The sequence below is a fragment of the Marmota monax genome, unplaced genomic scaffold (genome assembly GCF_021218885.2).
Source record: "Marmota monax isolate L192 unplaced genomic scaffold, Marmota_monax_Labrador192_F-V1.1 WCK01_AAM20220418_F8-fsc00361, whole genome shotgun sequence".
In the NCBI taxonomy this organism is placed as follows: domain Eukaryota; kingdom Metazoa; phylum Chordata; class Mammalia; order Rodentia; family Sciuridae; genus Marmota; species Marmota monax.
Genome location: NW_026693580.1, coordinates 363,275 through 382,857, shown reverse-complemented (window position 1 = coordinate 382,857; position 19,583 = coordinate 363,275). Strand labels below are relative to the sequence as shown.

At 48.8% G+C, this 19,583-nt stretch overlaps 1 protein-coding gene across 4 annotated transcripts; it reads right to left on the bottom strand.

The window, feature by feature from the left end:
* Positions 1-5,867: 5,867 nt before the first annotated feature.
* On the bottom strand, positions 5,868-11,404 carry Spry1 (sprouty RTK signaling antagonist 1). Of its 4 annotated transcripts, none has more exons than XM_046459285.2 (2): positions 11,246-11,404; positions 5,868-7,985 (listed from the first exon to the last, which is right to left on the bottom strand). In XM_046459285.2, the coding sequence occupies exon 2, from the start codon at positions 7,928-7,930 to the stop codon at positions 6,965-6,967; it is 966 nt and encodes a 321-aa protein (XP_046315241.1). In that variant the 5' UTR covers positions 7,931-7,985; positions 11,246-11,404; the 3' UTR covers positions 5,868-6,964. The 4 variants fall into 4 exon arrangements, with proteins under 4 accessions (XP_046315241.1, XP_046315240.1, XP_046315238.1 ...); XM_046459284.2 differs by lacking the exon at positions 11,246-11,404 and adding an exon at positions 9,924-10,053; XM_046459282.2 differs by lacking the exon at positions 11,246-11,404 and adding an exon at positions 9,544-9,666.
* Positions 11,405-19,583: the final 8,179 nt, after the last annotated feature.

Here is a 19,583-nt window from a genome sequence, read left to right as displayed (position 1 = left end):
CTACTGGTCCAGATAGCACGAAGCTCAGGTGTCACATTTGCTTCTCTTATATATATTTTTTCCTCTTCCGTAATGGGTACTAGAGGACAAAAACAAAACTGGCCGCGGGCAGGTGGAGCTAAAGGGGAATTGCATGGACTCCAAGCCCAGGCTCAGGAGCCAGGTACAGCCCCCAGTGCTGTGCAGAGGTCGGACCCCAGCTGCTGTCCTTCCTTTGGAGTAGAGGGCAGATTCTGGGTGGCCCAGAAGAATAAAACGGGCTTCTGTTGGGGAATTAAAGTCATCAGAGCTCCCACGGCAGGTCTGCCATCTCCAGGCTCTGACATGGTGGGACTGGATTTTGGACCCCTCCCTTGGCTTGCTGGAGTGCACAGAGCTTAGAGGGACAGGAGGTCAGAGGCCCCTGGCCCTGCACACTATTCTGAGTGAATGGACGGGTCAACCCGTTTTCTTGATTCCACAGCAGATTTTGGTAACAGACCCTTTGTGCTGCAAAAGAGCACATCCCATCCGCCAGAACCTCTCCTGCCCCAGCTCATTCCTTAGGACAGGACCCCCCTGACACATCCCCTCAGCCCTAGGGACTTGATTCACAGGCGCCGAGCTAAAGGCCACGTGAAGGCCTCTCCCGCATCAGCGCCAGCTCCCCTCTGTTCAGCCTCTGCTCACCACCTCTCCCACACGTGCTCCTGCGTCCCCTCCCCTCCTCGCTGGCCTTCCTCCCCTTCCCCAGGCCCCTCACCTCGGCTTCCCTCAGCTCGGAGAGGCCTGGCCTCCCCTCCTGCTTCCTTTCTCTGGTGGACAAATCTCACCCTCATGGAATACCACCCAGTTCTCATTTGGGCAAATACTCAGACCACCCTGCAAAGCTCCTGACCCCCCTGAAACTGGGCATTTCTTACTGTGCCCAGGTAACACTTACCCGGCCTCACCTGGCCCTCCCACAACCTGACAAGCGTCCAAGGCCCCAAGCCTCCCGTCCCCAGCCAGCTGCCCCTCAAGGGCCTTCACTCCTCCGCCCTCCCGCTCCCCAGGCCCTCCCTCAGTTCCAGTCCTGTTCTCAAACCAGCATCGGGCACTTTGACCACCTTCTGGATCACCTGCTACTTACCCCAGTGGGGCGCATGTCCACCAGGTGCCTCGGGTCCTCGTGGTCTTTCCTGCTGTGGGTGAAGGACCTCTGCAGATCAGTGCTGCTCCGGGTCTTCCTCCTCCCTCCAGACGGATTCCTGCAGCCAGCCACCCTCTCTGCTGGCCCTGCCCTTGCCTCTCCAGGGCTCTGTGGCTTCCTATCGGAAACACCTGCCTCTGACCCCTTCCCGTCACCTCAGGATTCCTAGGGGAATAGCCTCACTGCCTGTCCCCACTCCTGGCCTGGGTGGTCGCTACATCTCACCCCAACTCCACCCCCAGTTTAGCTGGGCGTCCCCGCAGCTTTTGACTGTGATGGCTAATCTCCACCTTGAACTCCTCCAGCAGGAGATCCCAGACACCTGCCTCTCCATGTGGACGGCCGTAGGTCCTCCCGCTGCCCTGCTCTGAGTTCCACTCCTTCCCTATGGGGCCCACACTGCAGACCCCTGCACCTCAGCCTGGCCACAGGTCATCACTAGCCTCCCTTGAACTCCAGGACGTCCACACACTGTGCCATGCTTCAAGGGTTCACCCCCAGAAGCCAGCCATTTGCTGCACAAGTCACCAGAGGCCCTGGCTGAGCTGCCTGAGCTCCTGGGGGCATCCTTACCCTCAGCTGATCTTAATGTGCAGTACAGCTCAGGCTGAGAACCATGCGGCCAGCTGGAACTCGGTTTTCTCAAAGTACTCCTGGTTATCTTTCTTTGTTTCCTTTTTTATTTTTATTTTTGGTGTGCTAGGGATCGGACTCAGGGCTCAGGAATTCCAGGCAAATGCATACCAAGTTTTTCTTTCTCTCATGGACTGCCATCAACTCACCCTTAACAGATTTGTTCCACTGTCACACATGTAAATTAACCTGAAAATTGTTCAACCCCGCTGGGCACGGTGGTGCACCCCTGTAACCCCAGTGACTCGGGAGGCTGAGGCAGGAGGGAGGCAAGTGGGAGGCCAGCCTGAGTAACTTCGTAAGGCCCTGTTTCTGATGTTTAAAAAAGGGGAGGGGGGCTCAGTTGGTGGTGTGCTTGCTGCACATGATAAGGCCCTGGGTTCGATCCTCAGCACCACACACACACAAAAGGGCTGGGGGTGTAGCTCAGTGGCAAAGTGCCCCTGGGTTCAAACCCCAGTATCCCCATCCCTCTGCCCCTCAAAAACCACCAAAACCCTTCATTCACCGCAGCCAACCCCTCTTTCCTTCTGGCCATTTACCACGTGTGTGTGGAGCAAGTTGTTTGTGGGTTTGTTTAATAAAGTTCACTTTATTTTGGCAACTAGATCATGACTTCAGGCAAGTAACCTCTTTGAATTTGGATTTCTCATCCCTGAAATGGAAAGACTAGATTAGAAGACTCTAAGTTTCTTTGTATGCAAAATCATGATTCTATTACTCTCTCACCACCATAAGCTCTCCGACTGCTGGAGAATGGCATTTCCAGAATGGTCTGCGCAAGTGCCCAGTTCACAACAGTTCTAGGCTCCCCTTGGATGTATGTATCCAGGGTGATATTATCTGACAGATCACATCAGTCTTTTCCATAATGAAGACTCAACAGTGACTTCTAATCACCATCCCCCTAAAGCAGTCCGAAAGATGGCGAGAACCAGTCACCAGAGGCCTTAAGTCAGAGGCCAGGCTACGTACGTCCCCTTTCACAGAAGGCTCAGACCAGTGTGCTCCCTCCCTCCCTCCCTCCAAGCCTGCACAGAGGAAGCCGGCGGGCTTCCAAGTGTCACTTTTCACCAGTAAAGATAATCACAGCAATGAAGTCATTTCGGCTTATTTGGGATACCTAGGTGCAAACCATGTACAGCAACACCCCATCGTCTGGATTCCGGCCCAAACATTACCAACTATCAGAGGTTTCCTGCTGGAGAACAGCATGCTGAGGCCCTGAGCAGAGGCGTGCTGGCTGCAGGGGAGGGGGGGCCTGCGTCAGGTGGAGGAGCCTGGCCCCGTCTTCTCGGGCAGTGCCTTTGTTTCACATTCTCCAAAGGAAGGTATCGGACTGAATGAATCCATTCCAAAATTGCCTGATAAAATCACCCAAAAAACTTTTGAAAGTATTGAAAAGATACCAGCCCCCTCCCTGTGGATTTTCCCCGGGCTTGTGAATGAACGACCTATCTGCCTTCATACACAGCCGAGGAACGCGAAGGCACCCTCCGAGGTGTCTCTAGCTCCAGATTGTGCAACACGGAGAACAGCACGCCTAGAAGGCCCTGGATAAGGGCGGCAAGATGGCCCGGCAGCATTCTCAGTGAGTGAGCAGAGCCAGCACCTGTCGGGCGAGCACGCGGCTGTGGGATCATGTCATCTGTGGAATAGTGAGGAAAACAGGCTTCTATCAGGTGGGCAGGAGAATTTTGAGTTTTGTTTTCCAACACCTGACTCTTCCAATTAGAAAAAAACAAAAACAAAATCCCTGGGGATTGGGTCGCATTTGTTTTCAGAGCTGGGCCTGGAGCCCGCTGGGCCAGGCACTGCCACTGACCACACCCAGCTCTCGGGAGGACGGAAGAGAACTGGCTGCCCACTCTTTTCTGTTGGATTCAATATTTCAGTACTCTTCAAAAGGGGATTGTATTTGTGTATAAAAAGCTATACATAAAGTCGGCCATGAAACGTAGGACTCTATTAAGAAAAGGAAAGATTTAGGAAGAGGAAGTCATTTCAATTCTTCCAATCCTCTGGAAATGAATCCTCTTAGTTTGGTTCATTATCAATTTGAGGGTAAAGTTTTCACTTTAAAGACCACCATTTGGGGGTTTTGTCTTTAGGTAGTAACTGGAAAGTTGTATGATTTGCATTTTGAAAACCATGAGATAATTGTAACAGATTCTATTTAAAGATTCATCTCAGCACGTCACAAAACAAACACGTCCACTGTGTCGCATTCCAGTTTCCTGCTAGGTCACATTTTATAAACTCTGTTATCTGGCAACTACCCAACTAGAGAAATACTGTTCCGGTCTCATTCACAATTAGATTATCTACATAAGTAAGGCTTCTTCAAAATGAAAAGTCACCAGTAGTAAGGAAACACACTGGAATAGCACCACTTATCCAAAACATCACTGTCGGGCGGCAGGAGCTGCGAAGGAGCAACTGGAGTAAGAAGGCCACCCAGATGCTCCATGGGTCAGTCTTCATCTAGCAGCCCCAGTGGGGGCAGAGGCACGTCCAGGGAGCCTGGCCCTCTCAAAGCCTGAGCACTTTGGAGCAATGGCCGGTAGCAGGTTCAGAGCAGGACTCAGCTCTCGGGACACGCCCGACACCCCAGGTCTAAACAAGGAGGAGTCTGGAGTCAGGCGTTCATGCTCTGGCATCTGACTAGCCTGCCAGGAGTCCACGCGGAGCCCTGGGGCAGCGACCACCTGTGAACCCCATGAGCTCACCCAGCCAGAAGCTGCAGCCTGCAGCACAGCTCCCTCTCGGAGGTCACACCACGTGCCACTCTTAGCCTGGTTATGACGGAGACACACAGCTCTTACACCAGCTCCTACCTACACCAATGTCTGAATGATAACACCGAAACCACATCGCATTTTGAGGGAGGCCGTTTACGTACTTCGTTAGGAGCCAAATCTGAAGGAAACACTGTGAGCACCGAGGCCACGATGACATCACAAGATGTGAACGGAAACTTAAGCCCACATTCTGAAACAGCAGAGATGGCAAAGCAGCTCTGTAACACGAGTTTTCATTTTGAAATGTTCTGCTGGCAGCACAGAGCAAATATTTGATAGATGTCACATTACCAACTGATAGGGTCGTGGCTTGATGGAGAAGCTTGAAGGCAAGTTTCTACCAATTGCACTGTCTGTACCCGCAAAGCCAAGGCCTGTCGGTGGAGCACACACTCCTAAGCAGCAGCACATCCGTCAGTGACCACCAGACACCACCTGGACAAGGGCTTTGGTCACGTGGGTTCAGATTGTGTCAGCATCTAATTCTCAAAGGCAGACAATCACGGACGATATTGTTTAGCCACAGGGAAAAGGTGGGACTCAGAGTGGGGACTCACGTGATCAAGAATTTCATCAGACCCAGGAGGCTCAGCATGGACTCCTGGCAGGCTAGTCGGGTGCCAGTGGTTTTAATCAGACTAAAAGCCAGAAGGCATCAGAATATTTACTTTATCTATGTGGAGTTTTAGGCCCAGATTTCTTACTCCATGACACATAAAGTACAATCTGAACAGGTCACATTAAAGACTTATTAAAGGAAACAGAAAAGTTTTCAAGACATCTGACCGTGTGAATTATTCCTTTGGTGCTCTCCAACTTCTAAGTGCTTTGTAAAGTGACAGTACCAGGGTTCTAGGGTGTCCACTGAACTAGATTCCTTAAGTCTTGCTGACGAATTTCTGAATAACCCAAGACAGGTAAGATAAACTTTAAAAACACACAGAAGTGCCCCGTCTCAAGAAACTATGACTACACAAAACCTCACACTTACAAAATAGCCAAAGTAGGGAGGTACTATTAATATTACAAAAAAAATTTTACTTAATAAAGTGATTCATTTGTGCACTTGCTGAAACAGAACTTGCATTACAAGATTTTGACTGATGTACTTTGCAGGAAACATCAAGCTTATAATTTGAGGTCACCTGCATCCAGATTCAATAGCTCAAGGGAAAGAAGTAAAATGAATATATGTGAAAAAGAATCAAAGCAAATAATAAAAGCACCATAACAGTATAGGCTAATAAATGAAGGCATCGAGAGACAGTTATTAATTAATATATTTCCTGCATTGTAGTTAACATATGTACTTTCTTCGTGTCACTTTATTTTTTTCCATTAAGTATTGATATTTTGTTATATTCAGACAGGAGTACATTTCAACAGTCTTTTGCAATAAATATCATAAAATAATAGAGATTCGCATAATAAATATTCTTTACAATAAAAAAGTTTAACAAACTTTTGTCTTAAAAATAGTCAGAATTCAACTTTGTGATTTATACATAAAATATACAAAAAGCACCACAGTTTGTGGTTAAGGCAATGAAAACACAGAAAAGATTAGAATCACCCAGCTGCTAACTACCAGAGGGGCCAAAAGAAGCAACCACGCAGGAGCCAAGACCACTCCAGGCAGCTCAGCTCTTTAACACCCAGAGACGGGCCAGGAATCAGCCTGTCACCAAGAGCCCCTGTCAGTAACAGAGATTTGGTGAAGAGCATGGGCGTGGGGGAGGCACTGAGCCCTCCAGACAGGAGGCTGGAGCAGGAATGGGGCAGTACAGGACGGATCTCCATGCTGTGGAGCAAACCCAAAACCACAGAAAGGAGGAAACACCCCCGACCGAGGGAGGGAACCAAGGAGCAGAGGGGCAGTGGTTAAAGGGAACTTTCAGGTCATGGCAAAACTGGCTCCTCCCTTCTACTCACGGTCCCATGCTAGGACGGTGCCCCTGACTGCAGACAGACTGGAGACACGGCTTCTTCAGCAGCCTGACAGCTGCCTCCTCCAGAACCAATCTCCTGGCTCCCACCGAAGCCAGTCAAAGACAGCCTGGGCCACTGCAGTCCAGGGGGTGTGTGGGAGCACCACTTTGGAGGGCCACTTGTAGAAGAAAAAGGCTACCCAGAAGCCCTCGGCTCTTGCCATCGGTGGGAGTCCGCGCAGTCTCCGTCTCCTCTCACTGAAGATCACCCACAGTGGAAACGTAAACTCCATGAGTCAGACCCTGGGATGGGGAGCAGAAGGCAGGAAGCAGGGAAACCTCAAAGAAAAGAAGCTCAGCATCCAACAGGATCTTCCTCTACAGCCACAGCTGGAGAGCCAGGGTCCAGGAGGTGCAGGGCCCTCCACAGATCAGGAGGGCTTGCCCTGGGCCCGGGAGGTGCAGCTGTCCAGCTTACAGTAGACAGTGTTGGAGCGCTTGCACCTGCACCCCGGGCGGTGCGCCCAGTCGTAACACCCCCGGCAGAGCTTCAGGCACCCCTTGGCGGGAGGGTAACAGAGCAGGCAGGGCAGGAACAGCGACATGGCTCCCATGCACAGGTACCTGGAGCAGCAGTGTGACTGTGAGCAGGAGCACGGGTGGTCTGAGCAAGAATCCCCCTCGTCGTCGTTGGAGCAGTGGTAGAAGAGGCCCTTGACCAGGCACATGCAGGTCCCGTACTCCACCATGCTCTCCGCGGAGCACAGGCACTGCCGGTTGCAGGCCAGGCAGGAGGGCAGGGTCCGGGGCGCCGTGCACTCCCCGCACTTGCACTTCCGGCACCGCTCGCAGATGAACTTGTGCTGGGCCGGGTCCTCTTTCGAGGAACCCTTCAGGTCATCCACAGTCAGTTGTTTGGGCTGGGTCCGGACCGCCCTCTCGGACCTCTGAGCAGGGCCAGGCCTGGTTGGCGGGGAGCGTCCCAACAGCCCCTGCTCCGAGGAGGCGCTGCTGCTGCTGCTGCTGCCAGAGCTGGCTGCACTGCCACTGCTGGTGGACCTGCTCAGAACCGGGCCGCGGGCACTGCTCGGGGGTCCCGCGGGGCCCAGGTGGCTGGAGGGTCTCTGGTCGTAGCCATTATTCACATTGACTGGTATGATTTCGTGCGTCCTCTCCTGCTTTTCTGGTCTGGGTGCTGTCCGAGGAGCAGGTCTCTTCACCACCGAAGGCCCTTCTGTGTACTCATTGCTGCCTCTGATGGCCTTGATCTGGTCTAGGGACAAAACAGCAGCAGGCGGAATCTCTCTCTCATTGTCTGTCCTCTGACGGCCATCCAAAGAAGGCTGCTGGGTCACAACTAACGAAATTCCACTGCCATGCTGATTTGGGGGCTCCATGTGTGGGGACCTTGGATTGTTGCAGTCAGCGGAAACCTGGCATGCATCTGAAGTCCTAGAAAAGAAACGGAAAATTAAGGAAAAAGAGAAAATAAACGACAGGAAGCGTTTGTTGGGGGAGGGAGGTCCTGTCAAGTCACAAAGTGCCTAAACCACCTGGTAATGGTCTCCTTATACAATAATGCTGGGGTCCTGACCAGCATCCAATTCCGAGAGGCTATGGACACATCATAGGGGAATATAAGCAAGAGACCCCATGCTATAAAAATCAGACGTTTTTCCAGCTTTAAAAAAGCAGAGTCAAGAGGAAGTAATGTCTTCCTGTTTGTGTGTCTAACAAAAATTAAAATGAAATTTGCCTTGGTGTAGAATACTGGGCACAAACTCTGGGAGAGCTCTCGTCTAGAGAAAGCTGAGTGTCAGTTCACTGGTGGTTTGCATAAAGGAAATGTCTACTACATCTTAAAAATCAAGAATGACATGGGTGCCCAGGCCTTTTGTTGGCTGTATGCTATTACATGCTTTAGATTAAAGGAAATTAAGGAAAGCATTTTCCAAAAAGCTCAAGCTATTCCAAACTAAAATGGAATATCGGAATAAGCGGTCATGCTTAGTAGAAATCAGAAATCAAAGGCTACCTCATTACTGATCTGTGAGATGCACAATAAAGGATAAGAAGCACAAGAGTTCTTGGTGTGTTAACAGTCACTAACACACACACACACCATTCTGTCACTACTGTAACAGAGTATTCACATCCGACTTCTTTAAAAGCTTCAACAAGAGCTCAGTCACATAACAAGATAACTTTTATGCAGAAGTGTCAGGCTTTCAAGCAGGGTGGGGAAATCCTGAGTAATTAAAATATTACCCGAATTTCCTTTAATTTAAAAATATGTGTTTATATGACAGACCTTGATCTTTAAAGCACTGCCAACTCTGAGTCGTTGTGCTTCTTGTAATAAGTATACTAATATCCTGATCAAAATAGGCATTTGTGTTTCCAGGCTCACAGTGACATATTTCTAAGTTGTGATGTAATCTTCATAAAACAAACTACCAGATATAAAAACGTTCCCATTTCCAGTCAATGGCAAACTATATTTCACACATATTCTCTGCAAATTCTCTACAGATGCAATCCAAATCAAGACCCGAAAGGGGAAAATGCCCCTTATCACTACTGCCCTATGCCCCAAACCCCATCTTAAGGAATAAAGCGGAACCAAGCGCCTGCACTGAGCGTCCTGGACTCTCCTCCAGGTTCACCTCTCCAGCACTGAGCGTCCCTGGACTCTCCTCCAGGTTCACTTCTCCAGCGCCCACTACTTTTACCTTCCTGCACGCGGCGAGAAACAGTCACCACGCGGGGTTTGGTCGAGTCCTTAAGGGCTGTTAAGACCGGCTCTTACTCCGGCCCACCAGACGCGCCGAGGCCCGGCCCTCCCCAGGCAAGGGGCGCTTTAAGAACCGACTGCCCGCAAGGCCCGGAGCGGCGCGACCCGCACCCCAGCGCAGGTCCCCGGGGCTGGGGCCGACCCACGCCGCGGGCCAAGGGCACCGGCGGGCAGGGCCGGGGCGCGGGAGGCGCCCTCGGACCGCGGACCGCGTACCTCCTCGCACTGCCCACGGCGCCGGCTTCCCACGGCTCGCAGCGCCGGCCTCGTCCCCCGGCCCCAGACCCGCTTCCCGGGCGCGCGCCCTCTGCGCTCCTCCGCAGGCAGCGCGAATACATAGTCTCCGCGGAGGACGGAGGGGAAAAAGTTATGAATGAAAACAAGCTCTCCAGGGGGGCGAGGCCCCCGCCTCGCGAGGCGGCCGAGGCTTTTAAAGTGGCAGCGCCCTCTCCCGCCGCGCCCGCGCCGCGCGCAGCACCCGGGGCGCCCAGGGCCGCGGCGCGCTCCGGGCCGCCCCGACACGCGCGGCGCCCGCCGCGGACACGGCCCTCCGCCCGCCCCGGTCCCGTCCCGCCCCGCACCTGCCGCACACTCACCCAGGCCAGAGCGGCGGCGGGGGCCCTCGCCGTGCGGCCCGGCCCGGGTCCCGGTGCGGGCAGCGGGCGGCGCGGCATCAACCGCGGCGGGGAGGACGCGGGGGCATCGCCCGAGCCGCGGTGCGTCGGCCCGCCCCCGCCGTCCTGCGGAGCGCCCCGCGGCCCCCTTCCGGCCGCCGCGCGCTGCTCTCCCGCGACCTCTCCCGGCTCGCGTGCGCCCCGCGGCTCAGCAGCATCCACCTGGGGCTCCTCTCCTGCAGCCCCCTCTGGGAACCAGCTGAGGAAGTCCCTTCGCTCGCGCTCTCCGAGCCTCGGGAACGCGAGCTGGCGCGCGGCAGGGAGGCGTGCGCGCCGGACGCCGCGGGGCTCCCTCCGCTCCCCGCGGGGCAGGCAGGCAGGGGCGGCTCCGGACGAGTGGATCCACGTCGCGGGCTCGGCGGGCCGAGGCCGGTGGGGGAGGGGCTCCCACCCGCCTCTGGGGGGCGAAAGGAGCGAAGTTCGGGGTCCTTCTCAGGGCGAGGTGGACGGACGTCGTCCTGGTCCCCGCGCAGGCCGAGGCGCTCCGCCGATCCCGCACGCTGGGCAGTGGGCGCCGCGTCCCAGGAGCCGCGGTCCCGGCAGGTCAGCCTCTCCTGGGCAGCGCTCACTTCCAGTCCTCCGCCCCTCCGGTTCCACGGCGAAACGCCTGCCACAGATGATCACAGAGAAACACGTCAGTCTCCCTTCTCTCCGGGCCCTGGGACGCGCCGCGCGCCCGCCGCTGGCCAGCTTGCCCGCGCCCGCAGCCCAGCCATGTGCCCGCGCCCGGTGATTGACAGGCCGGCGCAGTCGCGTGTCAGCAGCGAGCCCGGGTAACATGCAGCCGTGCACGTTTTGCTGAAGTGCTTTTGCCCCTTGGAATGCCCAGGAGTTCAACCAACGTCAAGCAGCGCCTGTGCGCGCAGGGACTCCGCACGCAGAAAGAAACGCAGGTTTGAACCCGGCTTCGCTCGGATTCGGTCGCCAACAATGCCTAAACAGACCCACGTTTGGTCCAGCCCCTCTTCGGTACAAACGACCTGTTTCACACATCGACAGTCCCAGAGGTTAAACTTGTTGCTGTTCGGTTAAGGGGGGAAGTGAAAGGGACCCTGCTTTTTCTTTTAGCGGTAGACTTTTAAGAGCGTTCAGTAGTGGGAACGCTGCCGGTGTTTTGAAATGCAGCCAGTAATCTCAGCTCTAGAGCAAGTTCAAAGAAATGTTCTCTTCCTTGCAAAAACCGACATTTCTCACCTTATCTTTCCTAAAATGTCTACGAAGGAAAGAAAGGAAACAGTTCTTACCTAATGCAAAGATTGGAAATTGCTTTTCACGCACATTTGCAGCGACTGCAGCTGTTCCTTATCCGGGGCAGGGAGCTGGGTCCGCTGCTATCGCTCCGCAAACCACTGTGTGCCTTACAGAGCGATCCCACTCCTGCTCTGCAGCATTTCAGCTCCTCGCGGCCACCTCCACCTCCACTCCAAGACACGCCCCCAGTGATATCATGTGTCAATCACACCAGCGGCCCGAAAACCTGGAACAGGATTTCCTCCTGTTTCCGTTGGCTCTTGGTTTGTGTGTACCGAGTTGGAAACGTAAACTTACAGACTCGTGTAATAAACATCCTCTAAAAATTGGGGATTGCCTCTAAAAAATCCTGCAAATAAATTTGTCGTGAAGGAACACATTCAAATTTAGCTATCAATCTCTACTTACCCATCGCTAATTTAAAAGGATTGGTGAATTCCACCCTTGAAGTTGAATTAGTAAATGATTGTAAAATACGATTTTAAAAAAAAAAAAAAAAATGAAAAACGCTGTATGTCAAGCCATCCCTTTGAACAACTAGAGGGAAAATGTGTATTGATATTTCAAAAATAATAATTTAACATCACAATTCCTGTCTAAATCAAAGTTGAGAGTAAGTGAAATCTGAAGTTTCAGAAAGTAGTGCTCCTTTTGGCAAATATACCATAACCATATGTTCACCAGGGGGGAAATCTGTTGTGAGTTTTAAAATAACTGCTCTATCTTGGATTGTGATACTATTTCCCAAAAGTCAATCACATGAAAACAAAAATCCCAAATTCTTTCTGTTTTGTAATATATTTGAATAATTTTGAGAAAAAACCCTATTTTTAACTGATTTTAAAAATCAGTTAAAAGGCAATTAATTAAAATAGAAACAATTCACAGATTTAATAATTCTTAACCCTATGATGTGTCACTGAAAAAAAATATGTAAGTAGGAAACTTGCTTTTTGCTTTTTTACAAACTGGGATTTTGGATATTATCAAAACCATGAAGTTCATGCTGCATAAAGATAACTGTAGATGAAATTTAAGATTTTAAATTTAAGGTTTTAAAAACTTTTAAAGATAAAAGCTTTTAAAACCCTAAAACAAAGTAAAAAAGAAATATTTTCCCAGGTAGCATGTATCAGGAATAACAAAGTCCATTTGGAAAGCAAACAAAAACAAAATTCAAGAATCTAAATCATATGTAGATTTCAGTATGGATATTTCCAGTTCAAAGTAATTTTTAAAAATATCCTTTATAATAGCAAGTGATTCTGTTGAAACTCCACCCCCACCCAATACTGAACTTTCAAATGCTTGAACACTTTCAAAAATTAAAGTCATGTTTAGAATTGCTTCTAAGGAACCCAGGGCATTGCTGAGGACACCAGCAAAAATCACTAGAAAATAATAGAACAAGAATGAGCCCATGAGCTACATAGGCACCCTTAATGCTCTGAATGGTACTAAAATAGTCTAAAAGATAAAATTAATTTTATTGTATATATTTTGCCTTTCTCATAGATTTCATCTGATTTGGGGAATTCTTGTGAATGGATTTGAAGATTCAAATCAGAAATAGAACATCCCATGAGTATCTTATTTGGTTCTTTGAAATTGTCTTCTCACCTCTCACCATAGTGAGCAACAAGTTTAAACTCTGGGACTGTCGGATGTGTGAACAGGAGGAGAGGGTGAGTTCACCAATATGATAAAATCAGCAGAGGGAGCACCAAACATTCTAATTCCACCAACCCTTCAAAAATATAGTTGAAAGATTTCTATTACAGTACACTTCAAACTATATCAACCAGAGATGCATTAAAACAATTTTTGAAAACATTTTTTAGTTGTAAATGGATCTTTTATTTATTTATTTATTTATGCGTATGCTATGCGGTGCTGAAGATTGAACCCAGGGCCTCACACATGCCAGGCAAGTGCTCTACCACTGAGCCACAACCTAGCCCCAGCCCCAGCATTAAAACAATTTTTATGTGATTGAGTATTTTCAAATTATAATAATGAATAAAATCCATGAGATTTTATCTACAACAGTGTTTCTGTGGGTCATGTTCTATTTAGAAATCCAATATGCTGTATTAAATTGATCAATGACCCTTTGCGTCGCTTGGCTCCAAATACATCAATGTTTTTCTCTAAATATTAAATTAATATTAAATAAATATTAAATTAATAAAAAAAAATATATAAGAATAGCCTTGCCTCTTTGGATCAAGAAGACATTTAATGAAACCTGCTTCTCCTTTTGATTGCCTATGATTACATGCCTTTGTAGAAATCAACATTTTTAGTTTAAAATAGATGTTGTTCTTTATTTTGTGAGTTTAATTACAGCATACCTTGATAAAAATGGATATCTAATATATGAGATTTTTCTGGAAAAGAAAAGCAATGTAAATACCAATAGGGAAATCTTGTAATAATTTTTAGTTCACTATGTCCAAATATGTCTAAATGGAGTGGAATGGCATCTGTAAATTGTTCTTCCTGGTCACGTGGAAACAAAGTTAGCTATCTCTTCTCACTCGACTTTTGAGTAAAAGGTGGGGGGGAAAAAGGCCTGGTATCTCCTTGCAACTGTTAGAAATTAAAAATAAATAAATAAACAGTAGGATTCTAAAAGGCTTTCCTTATTCATTTATTCATTTTATTTTCCAAAATAAAAACAGCAGCAACTCTAATGTATCCCACACTTTTGTAAACTCATCCCTTACTAATCCAATGCTTCTGTGAAGTCATAGTCAATTGTGTTATTAGTAATATAACTTACATTATTGCTAGTAAGATTCACGGTGTTATTATTCAGCTATAACATTTTTTGTTACTGAGAAACACAAACAGTAGTCACAGAAGTTGAGGCATTAGCACCTAACAACCCAGTGAATCAATGGAGAATGAGAAATGGGGACTGAATTTCCTTTACTTTCCTTTTAGGGCAATAGTCACTATATTATTCTACTTCCCAAGAAAAGCTGGCAAGGCTGGGTCCTGTTATTTTCAGTTTCCTTTTGTAAACAATCCTTGCAGTTGACAGAAATAGAGTAACCTATTCTGTAAATTTTCCATAAACATTCCCCTGGTCTTCAGGAGCAAGTCCTCCTCCTCGGGGCTCTCTGGGTGCTGCTCCCGCGGGCTGGTTTCAGTCTGGAAGTGGGCAACTCAAGCGACTCCCTGGCTGGGTCCCACTGAAGGGTTGTGCCTTCTGTCAGCTCCCTCATTCCACAGCAAACCGGGACTGTGTTTCCCTGCGAGCTGTCAGTAAAGCGAGCAGAGCACGTGGAGGGGCTCTGAAGGGTGCCCTTCCTCCTGATAGGCGTTGTCCGTTCCAGGAGATCCAGGGCACGACAGCCTGATCCCCACTGTGTGTCAGGCTTCCACTAACGAGCCCCCGTGGGAAGGCAGCGTCCGGAGACCACCTCAGCACGAACCTCTTTCCCCTCCAGTGATGTTCAGATTCCCTTCTGGGCCTGGACTTGGTCTTCATGTTTGTAAGAAAAGGAGATTAGGCATCTGTCCTGCTGATCTGGCATCTGAGGTGAGGGTGGAATGGCCCTTACAAGGATCACGGTGGATCTTTGATTCTGGTCAGCAAGTTACTAATCTCTCACTTCTGAAACTGTGTCCCATCCTTAGAGAACGGCACACAAGAACCCGGGTTAATTGAAACCTGTAACTGCCCCCCAAGATAGAACAGCAAAAAAATAAAGTCATGTTTTCATTAAAACATCTCCTGGGGCTTGTCTATTTTCATCTCTATTTCCTATTGAAATAACCTATGCCAAAACTACAGTTTATCCTTTGTGAAAAAAGAAAAAGGATATTGATGAGACAACTCTCAGCAGGCCCTTCTTTAAGAATACTTAATAGTGAAAAAAGAAAACAAGCAAATCTCACCCAAAGAGACTTTTTACACTTAAGAGTTTTCCATAATTTGTGATTTTCTTTTAAAATAATACCATTTATAAAAGCATTCTACGGTCTATAATAATTGACAGTACCCGTATTGAAGATCAGAGGGTTGGCAAGACCCGCTGGATCGTAAGGTCAGCTCATGGGCACTGCATAGGTGGCAACCAGAGTGCCAGAACAGGGCCAGTCAATGCACTTCCTAGCTAGGGGACCCCCACTCGGGGTCTCTGAGCTGTTTTCTCATCAATTACCTGAAGTTGGTAATCCTAACTATTTCCCCAGTCCAGTGCTACTGAAGGACCACACCTGCACAAATGCCTCGTAGGCTTTAAGGATCTTCTTAATGATTAGTGACCGTTGTCCTGAAGCACACTGTCCGTGAGGACAACTCTCAGGTCCCCCCCACCCACCCGGGAGCTTCCTTCCTGAATAAAGAGCCTCCTTGCCTTATCACATTTTCAAGTTAAATTGGTTTCATTTTTGTTTTTCTAAGCCTGAGACCTCTTGGGGGCTTAAATGTGTTGTCCTGTGGGGGGGGGGGGGGCACACACATGTGCACAGGAGTTGGGAGCAGCTGTCTACTAATAATTTCAGATGAAGCCACATGATGGGTCTTGACCACCTTAACATTTACCTGCAACTTTTCACTGTGAACATTTTGATTCCAGTTAAGATAAAAGTCATTGTAAATATATACATATATATATATATATATATATATATATATATATAAATAACCCTTTTACAAAATTTATAAACTGTGATCATTAAAAGTAAAAAACAGCAAATATGTATTTGAAAAGTGACTGCATAACATTTAAAATGTCAAAAATAAATTTAAAAGTAGTACACAGATGGTGCTCCTGAACATTTTCAAAAAGCATATTTATTGCTCTTTTTTATAATCTCCAAGAATCTCAGTTTTGATCCTCTGTAAAGATGACAGTTTTGAGGCAAAACTACCAAAGTATCACATGAATCTTAATGTTTTTGTATTAATTTTTTAATTGATGGCAGAAAGATGTTATTTCCTATAGCCAATGCAATTAACAAGGAAAACCCTGTGAAGCGCCACCTATTGTTGAGAATGAGTCACTTCAAATTTCAATCCAAATGGGGAAAATGAGCCTTCTAGGAATCAATGTTCACGTCCATCCTTTTCTGCACTCTTTCTTCTGATTTACAACACCGCCACATGAGGGGTGTGCATTTTCACTAAAATGGGGGAAATGCAGTATGTACCTCGATTGCCTTTTGAAGAATCCAAGTTACATTTTTGATGGAGATGACTTTTGACTAACACCTGAGAACTGGTACATCTGTAGAGGTGCTTTCCCACCCAATGTAGTTATCAGAAAAGGTAAGATGCATTGCAATTGAATAAATCTTTCTTTAAAATCCTTGAGTTGTAAATATTATCTAGGCTTCCATCCACATTCTTTTGGGAAAAAACTTAATAACTTTAATATTGTATATTCCTAAGTGGGATATTGTGAGTATTGTAAATAATGCCAGTACTGGAAAGATGTCTCCTTTTAGAAGATGGTCTTGGGTTTTATCGACCTGTCAGTCAATAGAAGCCGGATGTACTGAGTGCTACGAGTGCTTAGGCTGAGTAGCAATGTGGGAACCTGTTGACATATAAATAACAAAACCGATTTTTTTTATATTGGTTACTAATAATCTGACTGAAAGTCTTTGCCAACCAAGAGGTTTAAAATAATCAGCAATGGCAGAATCACTGGAGGGAACGTACAACTTCTTGAAGCCGTGCTTTAAAGGACGTGGTTTAAATTGGTGTCCTTTTGTTTAAGAACCTGTTTTGCATCTTCTAAGTTGCGAGTTTATTGCATGAAGTGAAGTGGCCATACAGAGGAGGACACGGAGGAGGACAGAGGAGGACACGGAGGAGGGCATCGAAGGACAGGGTAACGCTTAGGCGCCCAGAACAGCAGGAGGCCGTCCACTTTGGGTTTTCCCCTTCGCTGCTCTTGCGAATCTCTTGCCCTCCTTGAATTTGAAAACGGACACTGTAAAGCAGACACACTGCAACCCACCCCTAACTCAGAGTCTTAAATTCATCTGCCAATAATCCACTCACCTATTCCTGGTGGCTTGGGTTTTGCTCTCCAGTGCTGGACTGAGTCCAGGCCTTGTGGATGCTGAGTGTGGCCCTGGCCGCCCCCTCACGTCCACAGCCCCTGGTTAACAAACGCTTACCAAGTCTCTGTGTCATGGCCAGCGGTGTGAACACGGGAACAGGACCGACAAAACGTCCTCACTCCTTCCTGGAGCTGGAGAGCCGGAGGGAGACACAGACTGCACGTCCTCTGCAGCAGTCGCAGGTGACACCAAGTACCGCTGGGGAGGAACCAATGCTTGCCTGGTGGCCCGGGGCCTCCCTGAGGAGGTGAGGTTTGGACAGAGCAGCCACCTACAAGTCAAGTGTATGAGAACAAGTCAGCAGAAGTGGCAAGCCAAGGCCCTGGGGAGCAGCCAGGAGCCAGCAGTGTGAAAGGGCAGAGGTCGGAGGGGAGGCTGAGGCTGTTCCATTCAGACCCTGGAGCCCACGGGAGCCCAGAGTGTGTTCTAAAGTCACAGGAGATGCTGTAGCTGGCGGGTTCCTGTGTGAAACATTAAAAGATCCGCCAGGCCAAATATTAAAAAGTAGTTGTAGGGAGAATTAGCAGAGAGGGGGAATCATTATTTGTTAGTGCAGAGTATAAATTATATATGGCTACAAAATGTAAGGTATATTGTGGTAGGAAGAAGACTTTGGGCCCTATTCTAGAATATCTTGGCTTCACTGACTAGGAAGAGACCAAGGCAGCCCCGCTCCAGCGGACGGCAGGAGGGCCGAGGATCAGGTGGCCTCCACCACACCAGGGTCACACTCTGCTTGAGCACCGGTGTGATGGAAAGGAAGGTTTCTCTGTGAAATCACAGTTGTCACAGCTGGGTAAGTAAGCTAAGGACAGATTGCAGAGAGTGTCAAGGCCACATGGAGGATCTGGGCTCCATCCAAGGACAGTGAAGTTCTAGTGCAGAGGAGCTGGCCCGAGAAGGCCCTTCCCTGCAGACTCGCCTGGTCCTGCCATCGCTGCAAGAGCAGGCTGGCGCGGGAGCGCTGGCTTGGGGGTCAGAGCAGTGTCCGAGGGCAGGCAGGAGGTCTGGGGCAGGCGGGGCAGCAGTGGAAAAGAAGGAGAGGCCAGCTACAGAACTGTGGACAGTGGTTGCATGTCCCTTCAGCAAATGGCACAATGACAGAGGACTGAAGTCGTGCCCGCAGGCTGGCACCAAACCTTGAAGACTGGGAAAGCCCATCTCATTTGGTCAGTTGCACCGAGGACACTGGCTTTGGGAAGAAACCAGTCACATAAGACTTTAACACAGAAGTTAGAGAATTTACTCGGTGACATGGATCTGCCGGAAAGGGGGAATCCGCTCACCAGAACAGCTAGAGACGTCCACCTGTTCCCTTCAGTTCAGCTGTGGAGGAAACAGGAGGAAGAAGACATTTTCAGGGAGATAATGATCCTAAGAGGTCACTAATATTTACAAGGAACAGAATGTTTAATATATTATGCTGCTATATCATATATATTTATGCTCCATTAAAGTGTTAATCAATTAGGGCATCAAAATGATTACTGAAAAATTCTCCGAGTCAGGAGAATGTGTAGACACTAGAAAATCTGAATCTATGAAAGAACTCAAATATGACATTTTCAGACAATTGAGACCGAATACTTATACAGCAAGTAACTGGGAGATGCTATTGATTTAAAAAAACTTAAACTTCACAATTCATTGTCAAGTTGTAGATGGTAAATGAACCATGGACTTTATTCTCTTACAAGATCATTCTGGTCCCTATACCCATGTAACAAACAGGCATGTACTGTGTAAGGCCCTGTGGGTGGTACTGTGCGTGGGACTGCATGTGGTCCTCTGGTACTGTGCATGGTCCCGGTGGGTGGTACTGTGCGTGGTCCTGTGTATGGTGCTCTGGTACTGTGCATGGTCCTGTGAGTGGTCCTCTGGCACTGTGTATGGTTCTGTGGGTGGTACTGTGCATGGTCCTATGAGTGGTACTGTGCACAGTCCTGTGGGTGGTACTGTGCGTAGTCCCGTGTGTACCAGGGACACAAAGACATAAACCAACTCCCTAGCAAGCCGCGGGCAGTCATGTCTGTGTCACAGAACTCTACTCTGCACTTGGGTGGATGAAGTTGGTGGACTGGACAGAGAGAGGAACACTGGTCCCAGCTGGGGATTGTGGAGAGAATAAGGCTGTCATTTTGTGTAATGGAAGCTGCAGAGCCACGCAGAGAAGGGGGCAGACCTTTGGCTGCTAGCTGGCCCTGCTCAGCTCTGCCGGTGACACGCTGCCACACCCACACTGGC